This window comes from Triplophysa dalaica, chromosome 9 (assembly GCF_015846415.1).
Source record: "Triplophysa dalaica isolate WHDGS20190420 chromosome 9, ASM1584641v1, whole genome shotgun sequence".
In the NCBI taxonomy this organism is placed as follows: Eukaryota; Metazoa; Chordata; class Actinopteri; order Cypriniformes; family Nemacheilidae; genus Triplophysa; species Triplophysa dalaica.
In genome coordinates, this window is record NC_079550.1 from 13,967,270 (window position 1) to 13,986,481 (window position 19,212).

Here is a 19,212-nt window from a genome sequence, read left to right on the forward strand (position 1 = left end):
TGGGCAAATTTATTACAGTGATGTCAACAAGCAACCAATTGGTAAACAGAATGGAGAACTAGCGCTCTGGGTTGGTTGTGAAGCAGACATCTCACCTAGCCAATGAGAGAGCTGGATGCTGTCACTGTATCCAGGCATACAGAGGGTTTTGAAGCATGGAGTCTGTTTTATGAATGGGTTTAAAGAGCCATGCTTCATCCCATTGATGTTTTTAGAGAGTCACTGTGGTGTATGTAAGGATTTAACATACAAAAACAACAAAAATTCTATAGGGACTACATGACCCACATCCCACTAAATAAATACTCGTTTTACGATCTATTGGTATTTATTTTACCTGTCACCCTTTACAATAAGGTGATATTTGTAAACAGAACTGGGTAGATTATTTATGAATTGTAATCAGTTACTAATTACAGATTACATGACAAAATTTGTAGTCGGTAACGTAATCTCTTAGATCACACATTTTTTGTAACGTAACCTGACTACTTTTGGATTACATGTAGATTACTTTTGATTTAAATTTTAGTTGATGTTACATAGTAATGGAGCAGGATCACTTTGACACATACAAAGAGGAAAAATATTCCATTCTTAATCACCAACAAGAGCCTCATCAAGTTTTTAAAGGACAGTAGGCCTACATACAAAATAACACTCATATTACTTTATTTATCACTGATAGTAACACTGAATAGTTTCTATGAGTTTTCTTAAATGAAATGGTGTGTGCTTGGTGGTGAAATTAGTATTGAAGATGTCCTGCCACTATCAAATCATATTATAATTAATAAGAATAGATGTAAAATTACATTCATTTAAGATAAATTTCTAAGATGCCCCTATTTTGCATTTTGGGATTATCAATTGAATAAAAGACTGTTTTTTCATATTTTATCATTGAGGATAACTTTAACGTAGTGTGAGTTGTCTCATTTTGTGGTATAAGTATCTCGTCATGCCCCCTATTGTTTACACATCTAGCCATCAAATGTTGAGTGCCACTCTATTTTGCATGGGCGATTCCAAACCCCTTCCCTCTTGTATAGAATCACAAACATATATATTTGGTGGGTTCTTTTATTATATAAAATAATTAAAAAATTAGAAATCAAATATTGAAAAATGTAGAAAAAATAACTGAACTGTACACAATTTACTGCCATTCTGTGAATAATATGTAATCCATAAAAAGAAAAGCAGACTGATTATGAGCACTTTAAAATGTAGTTAACTCTTATTAGGAATAGCCTACTTGATTTTTGGAATCTGATTACGAAATCCAGATTACATGTAATCCATTACAACCCAGCTCTGTTTGTTGACAAGAAATTAATGCATTATCTTAAATGAACTAACACTAAACAATACTTCTAAAGCATTTATTAATAATAATTCAAGTGAATTATTAAAATCAAACGTTGTCACTGTTAATGCACCATGAATTAACATGAATAACTGTACTGACATGAACAAACATCGACAAGTATTAATAAATGCTGAAAACTAAATTGTTCATTGTTTGCTAAGGTTAGCTAATGCATTTACCAATGATAAGTAATAGCACTTTATTGTAAAGTGTTAACATTTTCTCTTATGCAGTTTTTAAAATGGCCTGTCAATTAAAATGTAGTGTAGTACAGAAGTGTTTGTTGTCTAGTTTTATAGTATTAAAATAATATAATGCTAACACAGAGAATCTGAATGTGCTGGAATCAAAGAAGGCGTATGAAAGCCTATAATAAAATCAGTAGTCCAGTTCAGGGTTATGAGAAGTTAATTTGTGCTTTATCTCTACCTCCAAGGATTTCCTGCAGTGTAAAACAGAGAATGAATCCTACAGTAAAGCACTGCTCACAATCATATCTTATATCTCTTTTTTATTTAAATTTATAGACTTTCCCACATTTTATTTATAGAACAGTGTAGCGAGACAGGAAAGTGGGAGAGAGTGTGCTATTGGCAGAGATTTGGATATGATGCAGGCCAGATGGAAACCCATGTGTAACTGTGATCACTAACTGCATCAGCTCTGACAGCTCAATATTATATTTAAACATTGTAATAATGTGTGCTTGGATTTTAACATAGAATAACACTTATAAGAATTAGTCTTCATTGCTTCACACAGAATCATTGTTGTCTCAATTTGTTAAATCGGAGCAGCCCTTATTCACAGAAAAAACTCGCTAAAAATGATGCTTATTGCAGTCTCTATTAAATTGGATATAGGTCACTCTAAAATAAAACATTAAGTCACCGTTAACCTACCCCTATGTGAATCAAAACCTGTTTTTTTCTTCAATAAAAAACAAAAGAAGATATTTTGAGAAATGTCTCAAATACAGTGGAGGTCTATGGGGGTCAATATTGTTTGGATACCAACGTTCTTTAAAATATTTTCTTTTGTATTCTGCATAAGAAAGTACTACAGATTTGGCATGACATGTGGGTGAGTAAATAAAGCATTTTCCTATTTTGGGTCAACAACCCCCATAACTAAAATAGGAGGGAAGGGCAACAATATTTCCCACTACTGCTTAGACAGGCTCTGGGGGAAGGTAGAGCAAGCTGTCATTTAGCCTAAATAATGTTACAATCCAAAAGTGTACTTGTCCTACAATACCTTACATATTTAATGTTGAGTTGTGGTGGTGGATAATCCGTTCTGTTCTCAATTTACGAATTCATCCTCCCACTGTTTATAATAATTATCATATTATATTTTATGTACACACAGTGTATACAATAATGTCATAACATCTAACGTTAATTCATTGCTTTTTATCACTTTGTAATACGATCAAAGCACAATGCAGCTGAACATCGGCAGGTGGCAGTCGCGCATTTGCGATTGTATAGCAGGAAAGCCGGACGCGGAAATATGACGTCACTAAAGTTTACATGTGCGGCATGACAGAAAATGGCTGCAGCAGACGAACAGCAGCAGGCACACAGACCTGGAGTTTATAAACAGAAGAACAAAATACACAAACATGGAAAGCATCGGACTAAAGGCGAGATCGGGCGGGAGAACAAGGGTATGTCTGGTCTCTCGATAAAAAAACACACGCGCTTGAGCAGTCACGTGGGCCGTTCCCTGTCTGAATGAACACGTGTTTAACGTGTGATCGGTGCTTAAACTTGCATTTAAAAACCTTATACAAACGGACAAACTTCTAACGTTGTCAATACAACTTCGTGTCACACAAACAACAGTTTAACTGTGATATTTGTATTAAAACACAAATGTGTCAGTGTCTCACTCCAAGAATTTACCAGGAATTTGTGATAAAAGTAGTAATATGAACTGCAATCTATTTGCAAAAACATTGTTACATTCTAATAAAGTAAATGACAGTATAATAACAGTGCTAACATATACTATGTTTATCAAATCAGGTAGAGTTGCTGTCACAACTTTGAGCAAGAAACAGAGAAGAGAGCTGAGGAAACAGGATCGCAGACACAAAGCCAATCAGCTCCGCCGAAACAAAAAAGAATCTGTAAGTCAACATATTGAAATCTTTTACATGGTTTACGAGTTTATTAAGTGACTAACTCAATTGTTTTTGATGATGACAGGTGTTGACAGAAAAACGGAAGCTTGGCAGCAGGGATGGCCCTCCTCACCTGGTGGCAGTTATAGCTGTGCATGCAGGAGTGAATGCAGGAGCTGTGACAAAGATATTGAAAGGAGAAGGACTTGATGACATAGTGTACGAAGATCAAGGAGTCAGTGGGGCCTTGGACAGTTTTGGTCTTGTTCTCCCTCGCTTTAAACAGAGGTTTACCTTTTACAGGCCAGACACGGGTAACAATATAAAGATCGCTGACAGTTTAAAGATAACCCATGATGTTTTTAGACCCGTCTCTTAATTTGAGTTATCTTTTCAGCTGACTTGCATTCGGTCCTGGATGTGGCGAAGATTGCTGACAGTTTGGTGTTTGTGTTGGACTCGAATGAAGGATGGGACAGCTATGGAGAATACTGCCTCTCCTGTCTCTTTGCCCAGGGGTTTCCAAGTCATGGTAAGAGTGAAGATTTAGCATCTCAGAGTATTTTCAAATAAATGGACACAAATTAAATGACTGTTAATCTATTTAACTAAACATTACAATTATGGAAATTTATGCAAGACATTAATGTGGCACTGTTTTGTTGGGAATTTTGTTATGTGGACCAGTCATATTTAACCACAGGATTTGACCAATAAGAATCGAGAATTACACCGTGCTTTAAAAAAAACCTTTTTTCCCCTCTGTTTTTCTCTGCAGCATTGGTGTTTCAAGGAATATCTGATCTAGCGGTAAAGAAACGCACAGAGTCTCGAAAAGCTCTTTCTCGCTTGGTGGAGTCTCGTTTCCCAGAAGCGCGTCTCTTTCCCGTAGACACAGAGCAGGATGCCACACTGTTGCTGAGGCATCTGTCGGCACAGAAACAAAGGCGACTGGCCTTCCGATCTCGGCGCTCGCACCTGTTGGCTCAGAAAGCTACATATATCCCAAACACCAGCCAGAACGGAACAGGAGGCCTTGCCACAGGGTTAGGGACCCTGTGTGTGTCAGGATATATTCGAGGCTGTCCTATGAAAGTGAACAGGCTGGTGCATATAACAGGTCATGGAGACTTTCAGCTCAGTCAGATTGATGCTCCCACAGATCCTCTGCCCATCACGACAGCAGCTTCCAGACTACCGAGGCCAGGACGAGGAGGAGACGTAGAGATGATGGTTAGGATGTTGCATTGTTTTTTAACTTTCAAAGACAGAGCAAGAAATGTTTGCAAGGAAACTCATTTATTTACCTTATGTCATTGAAAACCTCTGAGTTTTTCTACTGTGGAACACAACGGAGATTTTGCCGTGGTTTCGTGTCCATACAATAGAAGTCAGTGGGGGCCAATGTTGTTTGGACACCAATGCTCTACAAAATAACTTCTGTGTTCTTCTGAAGACAGTCAAGTTTAGAATGACATGAGGACGAATAAATGATAAAATAATTTTATATTTTGGATAAACTGTTCCTTAAATTGCCATTATTTGTTCATATTTATAACATGTCACATATTTATTACAGACCAGGTTAAACTTTGTGTATGATTAAGAGAAAATGCGACGCCTATTCTTGTGTCATCTGTGTTGGTGTATATTTTGTTAAAAGTTTTTTCATTGTTTAGGTTGTAATATTGAAGTGATAGGAATGTGTTGTTGGTTTTTAAGCTTTCACTTACATCTTTGTTCGGCAGGATGGTACTGATGGAGATATAAACGGCGATAGTGGCATTCGGGTGCTAATGAAAGCTGACCCTGAGACGAGGGAGAGCCTGCAGGCAGAGGCAGAGGTAGACCCGATGGATGGAGAGCAAACGTGGCCCACAGAGGCAGAGCTGCAAGAGGCTGAGGGTACCACAATTTTCCTAGTGAAAAGTTCTTAGTGATTGTGATCTTAAGCAAACTGCAAGATTCATGTGATCTTTCTGCATTTTCAGAGGACAGGAAGAGCAGGAAAGTGATGAAGGTACCAAAGGGGACATCTGACTACCAGGCCACATGGATCAAATATGATGCTGAAGAGGATGTTGATGATGACGATGATGTGGACAGTTGTGACGATGATGTAGATGAGATGATGGAAGATGAAATGGATGATAATGAATCTCAGGTAAATTGTCCTTCTTTTTTACCTCGCAGTTTACAAAAAACAAGGCAGTGAAGCATTCCCTTAAGAGAAAAATGTTATGATCTCGTCTGTCATACAACAGAAAACTATCTGGGTGGTGCTCCCAAAAAAAATCACAAAAGGGCTGTGAACAGAATCTGATCTTGGAATTTTTTTTGCATAACAACAGACTTTAATATATCAAGAAGTAGATACATATCACAGAAACCAGGGGCATGTATTGATGATTCGTAACTATGACAACCCCTCAAGGTTCTAGTAGAAATGACCCGGCCCAAGAGTGAGCCTGGAAAAGCAGGTAAATTCACGAAATCCATCCGGCAAATGTGCATAATGACCAATTAAGTCAAATTAATGTCAAAATCAAGCTTGATTGCTGGAGATGAGGGTGAACACGGAACAGGCGTCACAATGCATACGTGACCGCCAGTTAGTGCTCTGCATGGTGGAGCGGCACTGTTTGTTTTCCCAATGTCTGCTGCTTGGCCCTCAGTGCCAGTCTTCTCGACGCAACAATAGTGTTTGGAGAGGTAGTCCCGAGAGAAGCCTCTTGTCTTCCTGCTGTTTGGACAGAACTTCCTGTCGAGACTCGCGGAGGGGGCGGCCATTTATTTATAACAGCTGGGCTTGAAAGAACGAGGGGAAACGCGACATGTATGGAAGCTCTGGTCGATTTATTTTCTTTAATCACAATTAGCATGCGTTTGATGTTTTGAGGAGCTCCAAAGGAGAGTTTTCAATGCGAGATGTTAACAATGGAGGAAGTGGTACTACAGATGATTACGGAGATTATTTTTATTACTGCACCTGCGATTGTTCTGCAGGTTGACCCCGCGGGGGGCTAACGCACCACAGCAGCATGTCTTGTCCTTTTCCCATCTCCTTGAAGTGTCGAGTCTATCTAGTGGACTTCAAAGAAATCAAGTGTTTTGTTTGGGTTTGCTAGACTCTACGTGGATGTATGACTAGAGAAAATGTTATGCGCTTCTCTTCCTCCCTAAGGATGCCGGATCTGAATGCGCCTCTGGAGATGATGGCGAGGAGGAAGAAGAGGAGATCAGTTCTGTTGGACGTACCGGATCAGATCATAAGTATGACGAAGGTTTGGACGAGACCGAGGAGGGAGAGGGGCTGAGGAGATACAGAGAGGCACGTGCCAATGAGATGTTCCCAGATGAAGTAGACACTCCTCTTGATGTTTCAGCTAAGACTCGGTAAGACCCTGTTTTTTGTCACCTTTATGAAGAACCCTCTCGTATATCTTTTTTATACAACAACATAGTGACCATAGGCTTTCCGGGATTTCACTGATAAATCTTTACCTCCTCTGCAGTTCTCATATACAATGTCATTTGTCATGTGCACTTTCTGTGTGTTAAGGTTCCAGAAGTACAGAGGTCTGAAAAGTTTCCGTTCCTCCCCATGGGATCCCCTGGAGAACCTTCCCCCCAACTATTCGCGCATCTACCAGTTCCAGAACTTTGAGCGCATGCGTCGTCGAATGCTGGCAGAGGCCACCAGTGATGAAGAAGGCGCAATGGTTTGTCTTAATCTTGTCCAAAGAATGATTTGCGGCATGTGCCATTGTTTAATGTAAATGCCCTGTTCACCCATTTTGATTTCTTAAGGCGGGCTGGTACGTCACTCTGCACATTGTGGACGTTCCCCCCACAGTAATGGAGAGCTTCCAGGCTGGCAAACCTTTAGTGCTGGTATCTCTTCTCCCACATGAACAGAAGGTACTTTTTTAGATTGAAAAACTACATGAACTATGTTCAGTTGAAGGGTGTAATTTAGTTTAAAAAAAACATTTAATTTTACTTCGTTTAAATGTTCTTTTAGAGTAAATTGTAGTCATTACTTTATACATTGTCTGGTGATTTGTTTAGCTATAGATAAACTAAATGTTAAGCTCAAAGACAATTGAAATTCCACTGTTCTGGTCTCTTTGAAGATGTCAGTGATGCACATGTTGGTGCGGCAACATCCGAGCAACACCGAGCCCATCAAATCTAAAGAGGAGCTGGTGTTTCAGTGTGGATTCAGACGCTTCACAGCTTCAGCCATCTTCTCACAGCACACGTCTGGTATAACCATACACCTCGAATGGTCAAGTCAGAGAACTTTATTTCAAAAGGACTGTCAAGTCCAAAATTATATTTTAAACCGGATGTAATTTGGCATTCTATTTTTCAATCTGAGACAAATTTGCGAATCCTGACAGACCTTTATTATAAGACTCACTTTCACTGTAATGAAGAATTGCAGTTCTTTTTTTTCTGTGATATACTCATGGCCATGTTTTTATATTTCGCTTTCCCTTCAATTTTATGACATCACATGATTATCATGGCCAAAAGATGAACAATGACAACATAATATTTTTCATTTTTTACTGGGTGTTTTTAAAGTTAAAAGTTTATTTGTTTTTTTGGTCAAATGCACTCAAAATGCGTGTTTAGGGAGGCAGAGACAGCTAATTTTAAACCAATGTGTCTACACTGTGTCTACCCAGAAGCGACCGACATGATACGACACACGGCTTGTTCTATAGGGATTGTCGCGTTGCGCTGCATCCAGTATGGACATTTTTTTATATTATAATGGGTTCTATTGTCTTCTCTATTGTCGCATCGCGCGTGCCCTGTCCGGTGTAGACACGGTGTTAAGGCAAAACTTTAAATGACTGCTTAATTATTTAAGACGATATCATATGTGTAAAATTAACTGTAAAATTAACATAATGGTTACACTAGTTTTCATTTAAATCTAATAAAACAATTAGAAATTAAAAGTATTAAATAGAGATTCTGTTTTTTTAGGTGATAAACACAAGATGGAGCGTTTCCTGCTTCCTGATGCCCCTACGGTGATGTCTGTCTATGCCCCTATAACCTTCCCCACAGCTGGTGTCCTGGTCTTCAAACAGAGAGACAATGGTGAGGGAGAAAAGCCAAACAAGCAGTGTTTGCATTGAGAATCAACACATCCTAAAGCATGTCTTAAATGCTGTGTTTTACCGTTACTGTAGGTATGGAGGACCTGGTAGCCACAGGCAGTCTGTTGAGCTGTGATCCTCGGCGGGTGATGTTGAAGAGAATCGTCTTGAGTGGACATCCTTTCAAAATCAACCGCAAGTCGGCAGTGGTCCGTTACATGTTCTTCAATAGAGGTGAGCACAGAAGTGTTATTCATAAGTTATGTGCAGATGGGTTTGTGAAGTGTTTAAAGGAATGATTTTTACATTCTAACATCCAAACATTTCTCTTTTGCAGATGATATTATGTGGTTTAAACCAGTAGAGCTACGCACAAAATGGGGACGAAGGGGACACATCAAGGAGGCGTTAGGTAAAAACTATTAATGGACTTAAATTGATTGATGAATTTACTTTGTGAACTGTTTATAAGACTTTATGTGTGTTTGCAGGTACTCACGGTCATATGAAGTGTGTATTTGATAATCAATTGCGCTCTCAGGACACAGTAATGATGAATCTGTATAAGAGGGTGTTTCCTCGCTGGATCTATGACCCTTATGTCCCCGCACCTCTACCTTGGGTCAAAAGAGACGAGCCAGAGCTTTATGGCATTGACATGGAATAAAAACAGAAAACATTGAACTGAAAACTATGGAAAAATGTACAGCTTCTGTCACAAAACACACAGATATTGTTCTTAATTGGATAATAAAAAATCCATCTCCTGTTTAATTTTGTCAGTGTGTTTTTAAGGACCAAGTCACCTTAGTGGCCACTAGATGGCAAACATGTATTGAAATGGTTTTCTTCCACAGTGTAAACGTATTGCATTCAATAGAATATGCCCTTTTAAGCAATCTTCCAAGTCTCAGATAATTGAAACTAATGACAGAATAACGTAGCGCTCTTGGTCGTCACTTACAGCCTAAGGTTGACAATGACCCCTCGTGTCAATTCACAAAGACAAAAACGGTTTTGTTTGTTTGCGCATAACTCATTCAGCATTCAGGCCCTCAGCAGTTTGTTGTGGAGTTTCTGTTTAGCAGAAGGAAGAATTATGTAAGCTGAAGCAAATTATTGCCTAAACTAAAGTAGCATTGAATACCTGCATCATTGCAAACTTTTATTTTTCATACTTTAACTCAAACCAAACCTCACATTGCAGTGTTTCGCTCAATTATGGTTTCCCAACAACAGTCTGCTGCTGTTATCGGACAATCGCTGGTGACCAAATTGATAGCTGCCGTAATTTATGAGCGTTATATTATGAGTGACTGGGCTTTTGTCATATCCTGATGAAGTTCTGTACAGTGCGAATAAAGACCGTCTAAATCTTTCTCCTACACAGACACTTGCAACCACTCCCGCTCCCTGGTGGATCCCTGACCTTGAAGACCCCCTTTAACCAACATCTTCCCTCGTGACGCTTTTTTGTTTCTTTGCTGGATCCCCCAAATGCCTTGCAGTTCTTGCCTGCTCTTGCTCCCCCTCAGTCTCTTTCTCTTCTGAGAAACAGTGATTTATGAATTGTAATATTTATCATAAAGCACTGCTCTTGCATGCTTGCAGCTACATGATTCATCCCCAGGTTCTGTTGGGACCGCACAATAGGCGCATGCCAATATGTCTGGGAAAGGAGAAGGTGAAGCTTTGGGCTCAAAAAAACAAAACCCGATCCAAGAAACGGGGTATCAAAAGTTCAATATGTACATTTTTATCCCGCGCTGCGAATTTGATTACGGTGGAAAAAGTCAAATCATGATAAAACAATCGCACAGTGGTAATACTTCTTTATTGCCTAGGGGTGCACTCGAAGCTCCGGACGGTTAAGCTGAGGCACTCAATTTATTTTCTCGTTCATTTTTTAGCTGGAGTGCACCCGGGGCATTGAGCGGGAATGTGTTAAACACATCTTGTTTAAAGCTGAATGGGGTGTGGTATGCCTGGCCAAATGTTCATGATCTAGAGAGGAAATCTAATCCTCCCACACTGGAGATTGTCCTTAGCGTTAAGAAACACATGCTTTGAATGTGAACGTGTTGCCTTCCTTCGCTCAAGGCCTGCTGCTTAACCATCCCTAGTAGTTTAACGTGGAAATGTAGAATTATGCTTCTGCTGATCGAAAGCGAAGTGTTTGTGAAAGCAATGGGAAAAACAACAGGGAGGTCAATTGGACAGCTCTCGTAAAAGCATGTGATTGGTTTTGACCACGTTCAGGAGTTAACGCCGGTGGCTTTGGGCTGCTTGTACCAGGAATGTCCTGTGGTTCCTAATTCACTGCCACCACACACAGCTGGATCCCACAGAAGACATTATGGATGAAAGATTTTTCCATCGGAAAGGGAGAAACACAGTATAAAAAAAGATGGATTGCAGAGAAGGAAGAGATAAGAGTTGAACCGCTGAGTGTTTAAGTTGAATGTAGAACAGAGATTGTGCAGGAGTATAATTTAAGTGTCGCTCAGTTGGGAAAACAAGAATAAGCAAATATATTTGAGAGGAGGAGGAGGAAGGGGGATGTGAGAAGGAGAGCAAGAGTGCCTGGCGTTTATGGATAGCAGATGTGGCGCTGTGGGATTTTGGCAGGAGCCAATGGTGCCTGAGTCCTACACTGGCTGGGTGGCACCAGGGTGAGAGGGAGGTCAGCACACCGCAGCGCAGCCCGTAAAACACCGCAAGGGAGACACACACACCGAGGGCCGCCAGCCTGGGAGGCAACCCGGTACAGAACATTGAAGCACACTTACGAAGCACATGTAGATGTTTCGGATGAATTTAGGAAACAAATAACTCATCCATTAATTATTTCAACATTTAAAGTGTAATAAAAATACGAAAACAATGAACTCATAATCTATGCTTGTCAAAGAGTTTATTGTTATTTCATAGTTGAGTAGAAACGTAAAACCAGTTTGCCACAATAAAGACTTCAGAGTGGATTTACAGTTTCTACATCTCTGCACTTTTGACACTGTGAATCTGATGTGACACAGTGACCACACAAACATATTTGGAAACTTATGCTATTAAAAAGGTTCCATTAAAAATGTAACAAATAAATTAGATTAAAAAGCAATTACAACCTATTAAAGGAGGCATGAATTAAAATCACAATTTTAACCCGAGCTTTTGTTATATTACAGCGAATCGTATTCACGCAAACATCATGTAAGTGTAAGAACTAAAAAAGCCCTTGTTAATGAGATTACCTCTGTTATTGACACTAGGCCCAGCTAACCCCAGGTTCTGGAATGCACCTATCTATGACGACATTAATAGGTTTACACATTGCCTCCACAGAAAAATATCAACGACTCCTTCTCTAGCCCCGCCCACTGGTTTGTGCATGACAGAACCAGTGGCACCGAACTAGATAGAGCGAGCAAGCAATAAACAAACGTGCCGTTAAAGATAGATAAATATTGTGCCATCCCTGGTTGTGGAAGAATACAGTCGCTGCATAACCTTACTTCGGATTCCGATATTAGGATTGCAGGGTTAAAGTTTATTTATAAAGTTGTTCCAGCTCATGTGGGAAAAACATGGAGCGTTTGTCCGTTTAGTTTCTATGAGGATTCCTTTGTGAACAAGGCACAGGTCGACACTGAATTTGTGGAGAGTTAAAATTCAAAAGCAGTGTTGTGCCTTCAATTGGATCCGATAGGCATGGCTTAGCAATCTTATGTGAGTAAAACATTTTTGTACTATGGGTCACTATTGATTTGTTAGAGATCGCTTGATGTGCCCTGAGCACTATTCGCAGGAGATTAGTGTTACCTGGAGACCTCTAGTCATTTGTATAAATTGCAGAGGTTGTTTGTGATACAAGGCCTGTGCAAATCGCCATCTCTGTCATTTGGTGGGCTCATATATATATTTGGTGGGCTTTTGCAAATAATGGAGGCTGTTTTGGAGTGATTTGGTATTATTTCAGGTGCTGGGTGATGTCCAGAAGTTATCGGAGCGTCCCGTTTGTTAATTTATGTGGGGAGGTCATTTATAAATGACAGCAGGTCTCCAGATAATACTGATGCTGTGCAAAAACTCTGAATGGTGCTGATGTGTAACCTTACGTTACGTCTCGAATCAAATTCACAGAAGGCTCCAACTACGCAAACTGCTATCCAATCGAAAAAGTGGGCGTTTACTTCAAAGTGTCTTCAATGCGACACACCCATTACAACGTTTGCAGAGATGGCCTCAAAACCTGGGTAGAAAATATCCTATTATTTATTGACTTAGATGTTTTTTGATGTAAAAACCACGCAAACGTCATAAATAGACCTCATATAACAGTATACAACTATAAATTAGCACAGTTCATCACACCTTTAATGTCACTTTTAAATGTGTATAATGTAAAATTGTTTCTTCGTATTTTCAGATTAAAATTTCACAACGTTTTAGGTATGACTAGCTATACTAAAAAAAATCTTTGTCCAAATTACTTTATTATCGTTATTGTAATTTTTACAGTGTAGTTTCTATCAACTTTCAGACATTTACAAGTTAAATGTCCAAATAAATTTAGCTTCCACATAATATTACAAAAAGTTATTATTAAATTAGGTTTAGCCAAGTAATGGTTGTTCTACTGGTAACTCAAAATAATACTGGCTAGACACACTTTTAACTTCCTAGTTAATGTAGTTCACTTGTTATTTTTTTGCTTGTTTTCAGAAATAATCTACAGGGACTCTATTCTTTAAAGATGTGTAGCGGAAGTTAAAGGGTAAAGAGAATTCTGGTAATTATTTCTAAACACATTATAGATGTTACAAAAAGAGATTTAAATGTGGTCAATTAACATAACAATGATTATGAAACAATAACATAACAATTATTGACAAGTTTGAAATATTAAATTCTAGAACATTCAGCCTCGGTAACGGTTAAGTCAGCTAATGCTTCATTTATATTTACACATTAAGATTACGGCTGGAATATTTTAAAATGCTTTTGAATTATCACACATTTAACGCAAAATTAGGAGTAGCTTTAACGCGACTGCGTAAAGTCATCTCCAACCGTCATAGCCTCTACAAATTCCTCTGTAAAATGAACCATCTTGTCATTTCCTTCCCATTCGCCCACATTTGCTCTTGTTCCCCCTTCCTCTCCTCTTACCCTGGTCTTGACTCACTGGTTCCTGGCCAAAGCGTGTGTCCCCGAAGGAGCCAGTGAGGAGATGGAGAGGGGCAGATCAGGGGCTGAGAGACAAACTCCAAACCACAGCTGCAGCAGCCATGCCTCCCCTGTCCTCTCTCTCACTTCACTTAGCAAGGAGCCGGCCTGGCACACTCCCCAGCTCTGCCATTAATCAGAGGAGCGGGGTAGTTTGCGTGTGCGAGTGTGTTTGTGCTGATAGAGAGATGGCTGGAAAGGGGGTGGTATGGAGACCAGGACCTCCCAACAAAGCGTGGAGTTCACCCAGCGAACGTATGGGGTGGGAGTCTAAAAGACGAAATATCCTGGTGCTCAGATCGTGACTTTTCAGCGAGAGAGACTTCAGGGGACGAGATAGATGCAGACAACCCGAGCAGAGATGTTGGACCGCGTTTAGGTGGAGCATGAGGGAGTGTGAGGGAATGGGCTAGCGGAAATGGATTCGGGATCTACTGAGGAGGAAGAAGGAGATCCAATATTCTGTCTATCATTGCATATAAACATGGAAAATCTCATAGTTCAATGCAAACAGCTGTAGAATGTGCACTTTTGTCTCATTAAGGCAGTTCAGTGAAAATAGTTGGCCACGGTGCGTTTCACTCATGGTTAATGCATATCCCAGATACCAAGCCTGAGCTCCTGCCCAAGGTCTCAGTGCATTACTGTACCACACAAATCAAAGCTGCTAAAGTGAATGAAATAAATACAGTATTAATCCAATGTTTGGACATACCTGACTGAATGTGGTTTCTTGTAAGACCTTTTCCCTCAAATTTGTTTTCAATGAATAAAAAATGGATTCATCTCTTTGCAAAACGAACATTTTCATTATATTTTATTTAAATGGCTAAGTTGGACCACAAAGAGACAGAAAAGCAGCCATCAAGTGGACAGCATACATTAAGCATACAATACTTCCAGTCTGTGTTTGGTTATGACAACAATTTCTTTAAAACATTTTAATATGAATATTAATAATATTCATTTTTTGTACATTGATTCATTGCGCAGGTCTACCTAAGTTAAGTCTTGGCGACATAACGTTTGTTTATGTTGTTGGTGCCGAAACCGTCTGTACACACTGCAAAAAATGTTATTTGATATTACCTGACAAGCAAAATGACATACATGAACTCATCTTCAGTTTTTCTGAAAATGAGTTCATGCTGAAAACAAGCTATAAATATCAACTAATGTGGTAAGACAAATATACTTGAACTAGGATTAATGAATTAAGTTACAAATTTAAAAATGATTAAAAATGTGTTTATTTTGAACCAATTTGCAGATATGTGTTGCTTGTTTTAAGTTTGAAAAACCTATAATTTCAACACAACCTCACGGCAAAAAAGTAGTTTTTTACGAAGTGGCTGATTTTGGCATATTCATATGAACTTGTAAACATTTAAGTAGGATTTGCTTTCGGGCCACTGACGTTAGGTTAAGGGGGTGGGTTGTGGGGGTATTGGCTTTTTCTAGTAATTGTACGTTTTTGTACGATACACGATGTACAAATTCATAAGAATTACCTTGAAAAATAGTTTTGAATTCCTGTGAGATCAGGTGGTAAAGGAAGATGTATTGGTAACTGTATCTTAATGTTTTTTGTCAATAGTTTTGCTGACTTCACCTTCTTCTAAAATGTGGAAAAATAAGTTGTGCTCAAACTTTTGACTGTAGTAAAAACACTTGTTGTAAAAATGTGTAGTCCTTAACTGAACACATATCTGTGTTATTTTTACTTTGTTTCAACCCAACAAGTGTTGTCACATTTATTTAACACAAAATGTGTTAAAATTGATACATTATGTGTTAAAAGCATAACACAAACAGAATACATCTATTCAAGAGGAAAAAAGCTGGAAGCAGATTCCCCAGAACTGAACTGGGAGTACAGTAATATTCAACTGAATTTATACATAATGCCTTTCTGATTAGACATGATTGGTGCACTAGATGTTGTGCAAGACTGATTATACCTCAGAGCACGCTAAGCAAACATTATATTGGACGATGTAAAAATGTGAATCTATGAGACTGGTAACTGAGGGCAGACGTTCTACATTACAGCACAGGGACAGGTCCCTAAATAAAACAGTTTACACACAGTCCACGTTCCCCCTCCTCACTCTTCCATGGTTATCCAGGTGGGAGTGAAGTCTAAAAAACCCCAAAGCACTTCCAACCTGCTCCCCCTCACCCCCAATGGGCCTCCCAGCATGCCTGTCTGCTTACATCACTGCACGGAGACCTGGCAGTCCGATCTCTCTTCTCTGCTCTATCCTTCCCTTTAGCTCGGCTTCCTGCCCCCATGATGTCACACGCCATATGGTTTTCAGTGAGAATCAAGCCGGAAAAGAGATTTAGTTGGAAGAGAGGACAGAAAAGGAGGTGGTTCGGCGTAGGGTGTGGACAAAACAAAAGGCAGCTCTTCCCCTGTGTGTGTGTATGTGGGGTGGCAAGGCTCTGAGAGGCTAATGAAGGGAGTCCAGTCAGCGGACAGCCATGTGCGGCCCAGATGCCAAGACGAATGGTTTCCTCATAGTGACCACTTGTAAAAAACAGTGAAACCCCAGGGCAGGGTGGCAAGATCCTGGCATCACAGACCGTGCACAAATTTAAGGGCATTGCAGCTGGAGGAGAAGGTGATTTAGAAACCCTCACATCTGGTCTGATTCCAACCTGTATACATTGAAAGGGTATTTTTCCGTGTCTGAAAGTGTATGTTTAGAGATGACAGCTGATAATGAAACTTGTCAACAAACATGACAACAAATGTCATCTTACACACGCAGGAACTCTTATGGTTGTTATGATATTTACATTTACATAGCAGCAGAAAAATTAAGAGACCACTCCAGTTGTGCCTTTTTTCTGCATGCATTGTGGCAATTTCAGTTTAGTGTAAAAGTTGAATTTCAACAATAACATACCTCAAGAATCACAGTCACCCAACAGCAATGAGAATGACCGACATCCTGCCAAGATGCAGGAAAGTTGTGATTAAAATTCAATCTATTTCTATACAATTATTGCTTCTGAGCTTTTTAAATAGGCTACATGTAAAACAATAGTATTGGGGTTCAAAATGTATGAGAACTTATTTCCTTTGAGATGGGGAAACAGTGCATCTTTTTGTTATTTTGACCACCTTGTCCAGTTATAATTTTTTGCAAATAAGTGGGAATTTGGGAGAAATGTTGTCAGTTGTTTACAGAATGAAACAAAAATTACCATATTACACCATGTCTACACCGAATGCGACCAGCAGGGCTGCGGGTTGTTATTAATGGGTTTTTTGTCTCGCGCTGCATCTAATGTGGACAATTTTTTAATTATAATGGGTTCAAATGCCACGGTCAGACTAGACTTTGAGCATGTGAAATTTGTTCAGACAGTGCTTTGAAAATGGGCGGGTGTAATTCCTCCATCCTTTACATTTTGTAAGGAGAAGTCACGCTGTGACCTGTCTCACACATTCACGTGACGCAAATTCCTAGGTCAGAGATCACCAAACTTGAACTTTGCTACGTAGCAAAATGACAAATATCTTTGGATGTGCTTGCATTACCAATTTGTTGCATTTACATGCGTATGAATGGAAGTCAATGGAACGAAAAGTCAAGTGTGGCCACAGCTTAATGTGTTCTATTGTCTTTTAATGTGTCTGTGTCCAGTATAGACACGTGTCAAAAACATAACTACAGTATAAAATACAATAAAATGTAGTTAAAATGTATTTAATATTGATAAAACATCTGCGTCTGTGTATATTATATTAGGAAAATTCCATATAGAGTTTAAACATGTTCAATCTGATGAATTTTTGAACAGCTACTTTACTTTGAAATTGTATATGATGCATGGATAAGCTTTGGTACTTGACGGAATTGATCTAAAACCAACTTACTGCTTTATCATAAATATAGTTATGAATGTTTTAGGAGATGTTTTGGATCTGTTTTTGCAATCTTTTCTCCTCAGTTATACTTGATTATGATGCATTCATGTAAAACGTTACAAAATGAATTTTATTTTTCCCATTTTCCAGAATTTTCACAAAATAACAACAATCACAACAAAAGATGTGTTTACTATTTTATGTTTATTCCCTCACAGACAGTTTTTTTTACAAACCAGGCAATAAGATGTAATATTGCACAAAAGTGTTTTGAAGTTACACCCGGCAACATTAGACAGACACTCAGTAAAGGTATTTGAGGAAGTCATTACAGGCTCTATAAAGAATGGTTGGTTTGCAAATGGTGTGCATGCCTTTTCCTCCAACCCAACCTTTGAATCACAACATACCCAGTTCAAAACCCACACTCGCAATCAATCACGACAGCATCTCATTTCACTTAAATCTCTGGAAAACGGCAACAGTGCCAGTGCAGAACTACTATGCTTGTCGGCCAGGACATTCACAAAAACCAGAGGATGCTAATGACATCTCTTTGCGTGCCTATCCACTAAAGCTGTCTTGCAGTATCTCATTAGAGTAAATTAGGAGTGGGTGTGTGTAAATGTTGCGCCTACCACTCAATTTCGGGTGAGATGTTGGTTCTCAGGGGTGTGTCTGACAAAGGGGCCGGTGATCTTGCATGTGGTGAATTGAGTGGCTGTACCCACAAAGATAAAAACAGAGATCATCACATTGCCGTATAGAGGGATCTCGGGCTGGGTCTCTGGCCAAGGGCACAAGTCAACTAAAGCGCCAATTAACAGTTCCCATGATGCATTATTTTGACTGTATATAGGTCGCACGGATGACAATAACAGAGAGATAGGAAGTTAAGTGAAAGACAATAAGTCATTCTCACTGGATACGCAACTTTGGTCCCAAGTGAGGCATACAAGGTATCAACAGAGACAGAAGTGCACTCAAACAGCAATATCACTCAAGCACACGGTCAATAAAGTTTAACATGCAGCACATAAACATCCCACTTGTTAAAACAAAATTTGTTCAGCTCACTTGAAATCTCTAACACAAACATATTTCTGTCACATGCTCACACATCTCTCATTTTTACACACACATGCACATTTCTGACGCACATGCACGCACACACAAATAAACAAGAGTAGGTGTGTAATTTAGAAGGTGATGGCAGAATGTTAAGTGCCAGTGGTTGTATGAGTGTAAAATGCACATACTCGTCTCTGTTGAAAATAATTTATTCATTTACATTACATTTATGCATTTAGCCGACGCTTTTATCCGAAGCGGCTTACATTGCTTTAACCTATACATTTATGCTTAGGTATATGCAATCCCCTGGGATCGAACCCACAACCTTGCGTTGTTAACGCAATGCTCTTACAACACCCGTTACTTAAATATATATAATTCACCAAAATTCAGTTTGTGCTTGTGC

The 19,212-nt window shown here is 39.2% G+C and overlaps 1 protein-coding gene across 1 annotated transcript; it reads left to right on the forward strand.

Annotated features, from left to right (window-relative positions):
• The first annotated feature begins 2,908 nt into the window (after nucleotides 1-2,908).
• tsr1 (TSR1 ribosome maturation factor) lies at nucleotides 2,909-9,397 on the forward strand. Its single transcript, XM_056755938.1, has 15 exons — nucleotides 2,909-3,044; nucleotides 3,406-3,509; nucleotides 3,589-3,817; nucleotides 3,901-4,035; nucleotides 4,282-4,736; nucleotides 5,252-5,408; nucleotides 5,495-5,667; nucleotides 6,688-6,899; nucleotides 7,066-7,225; nucleotides 7,314-7,424; nucleotides 7,640-7,772; nucleotides 8,508-8,624; nucleotides 8,717-8,857; nucleotides 8,961-9,035; nucleotides 9,115-9,397. The coding sequence occupies exons 1-15, from the start codon at nucleotides 2,927-2,929 to the stop codon at nucleotides 9,288-9,290; spliced, it is 2,496 nt and encodes an 831-aa protein (XP_056611916.1). The 5' UTR covers nucleotides 2,909-2,926; the 3' UTR covers nucleotides 9,291-9,397.
• Nucleotides 9,398-19,212: the final 9,815 nt, after the last annotated feature.

Bases quoted from the DNA above. Each gene is read 5' to 3' on its own strand.
- tsr1 (XM_056755938.1), top strand. From the start codon at position 2,927: ATGGCTGCAGCAGACGAACAGCAGCAGGCACACAGACCTGGAGTTTAT. The intron at 6,900-7,065 runs GTAAGACCCTGT...CTGTGTGTTAAG, and splicing joins GATGTTTCAGCTAAGACTCG to GTTCCAGAAGTACAGAGGTC. The intron at 8,625-8,716 runs GTGAGGGAGAAA...CCGTTACTGTAG, and splicing joins CTTCAAACAGAGAGACAATG to GTATGGAGGACCTGGTAGCC.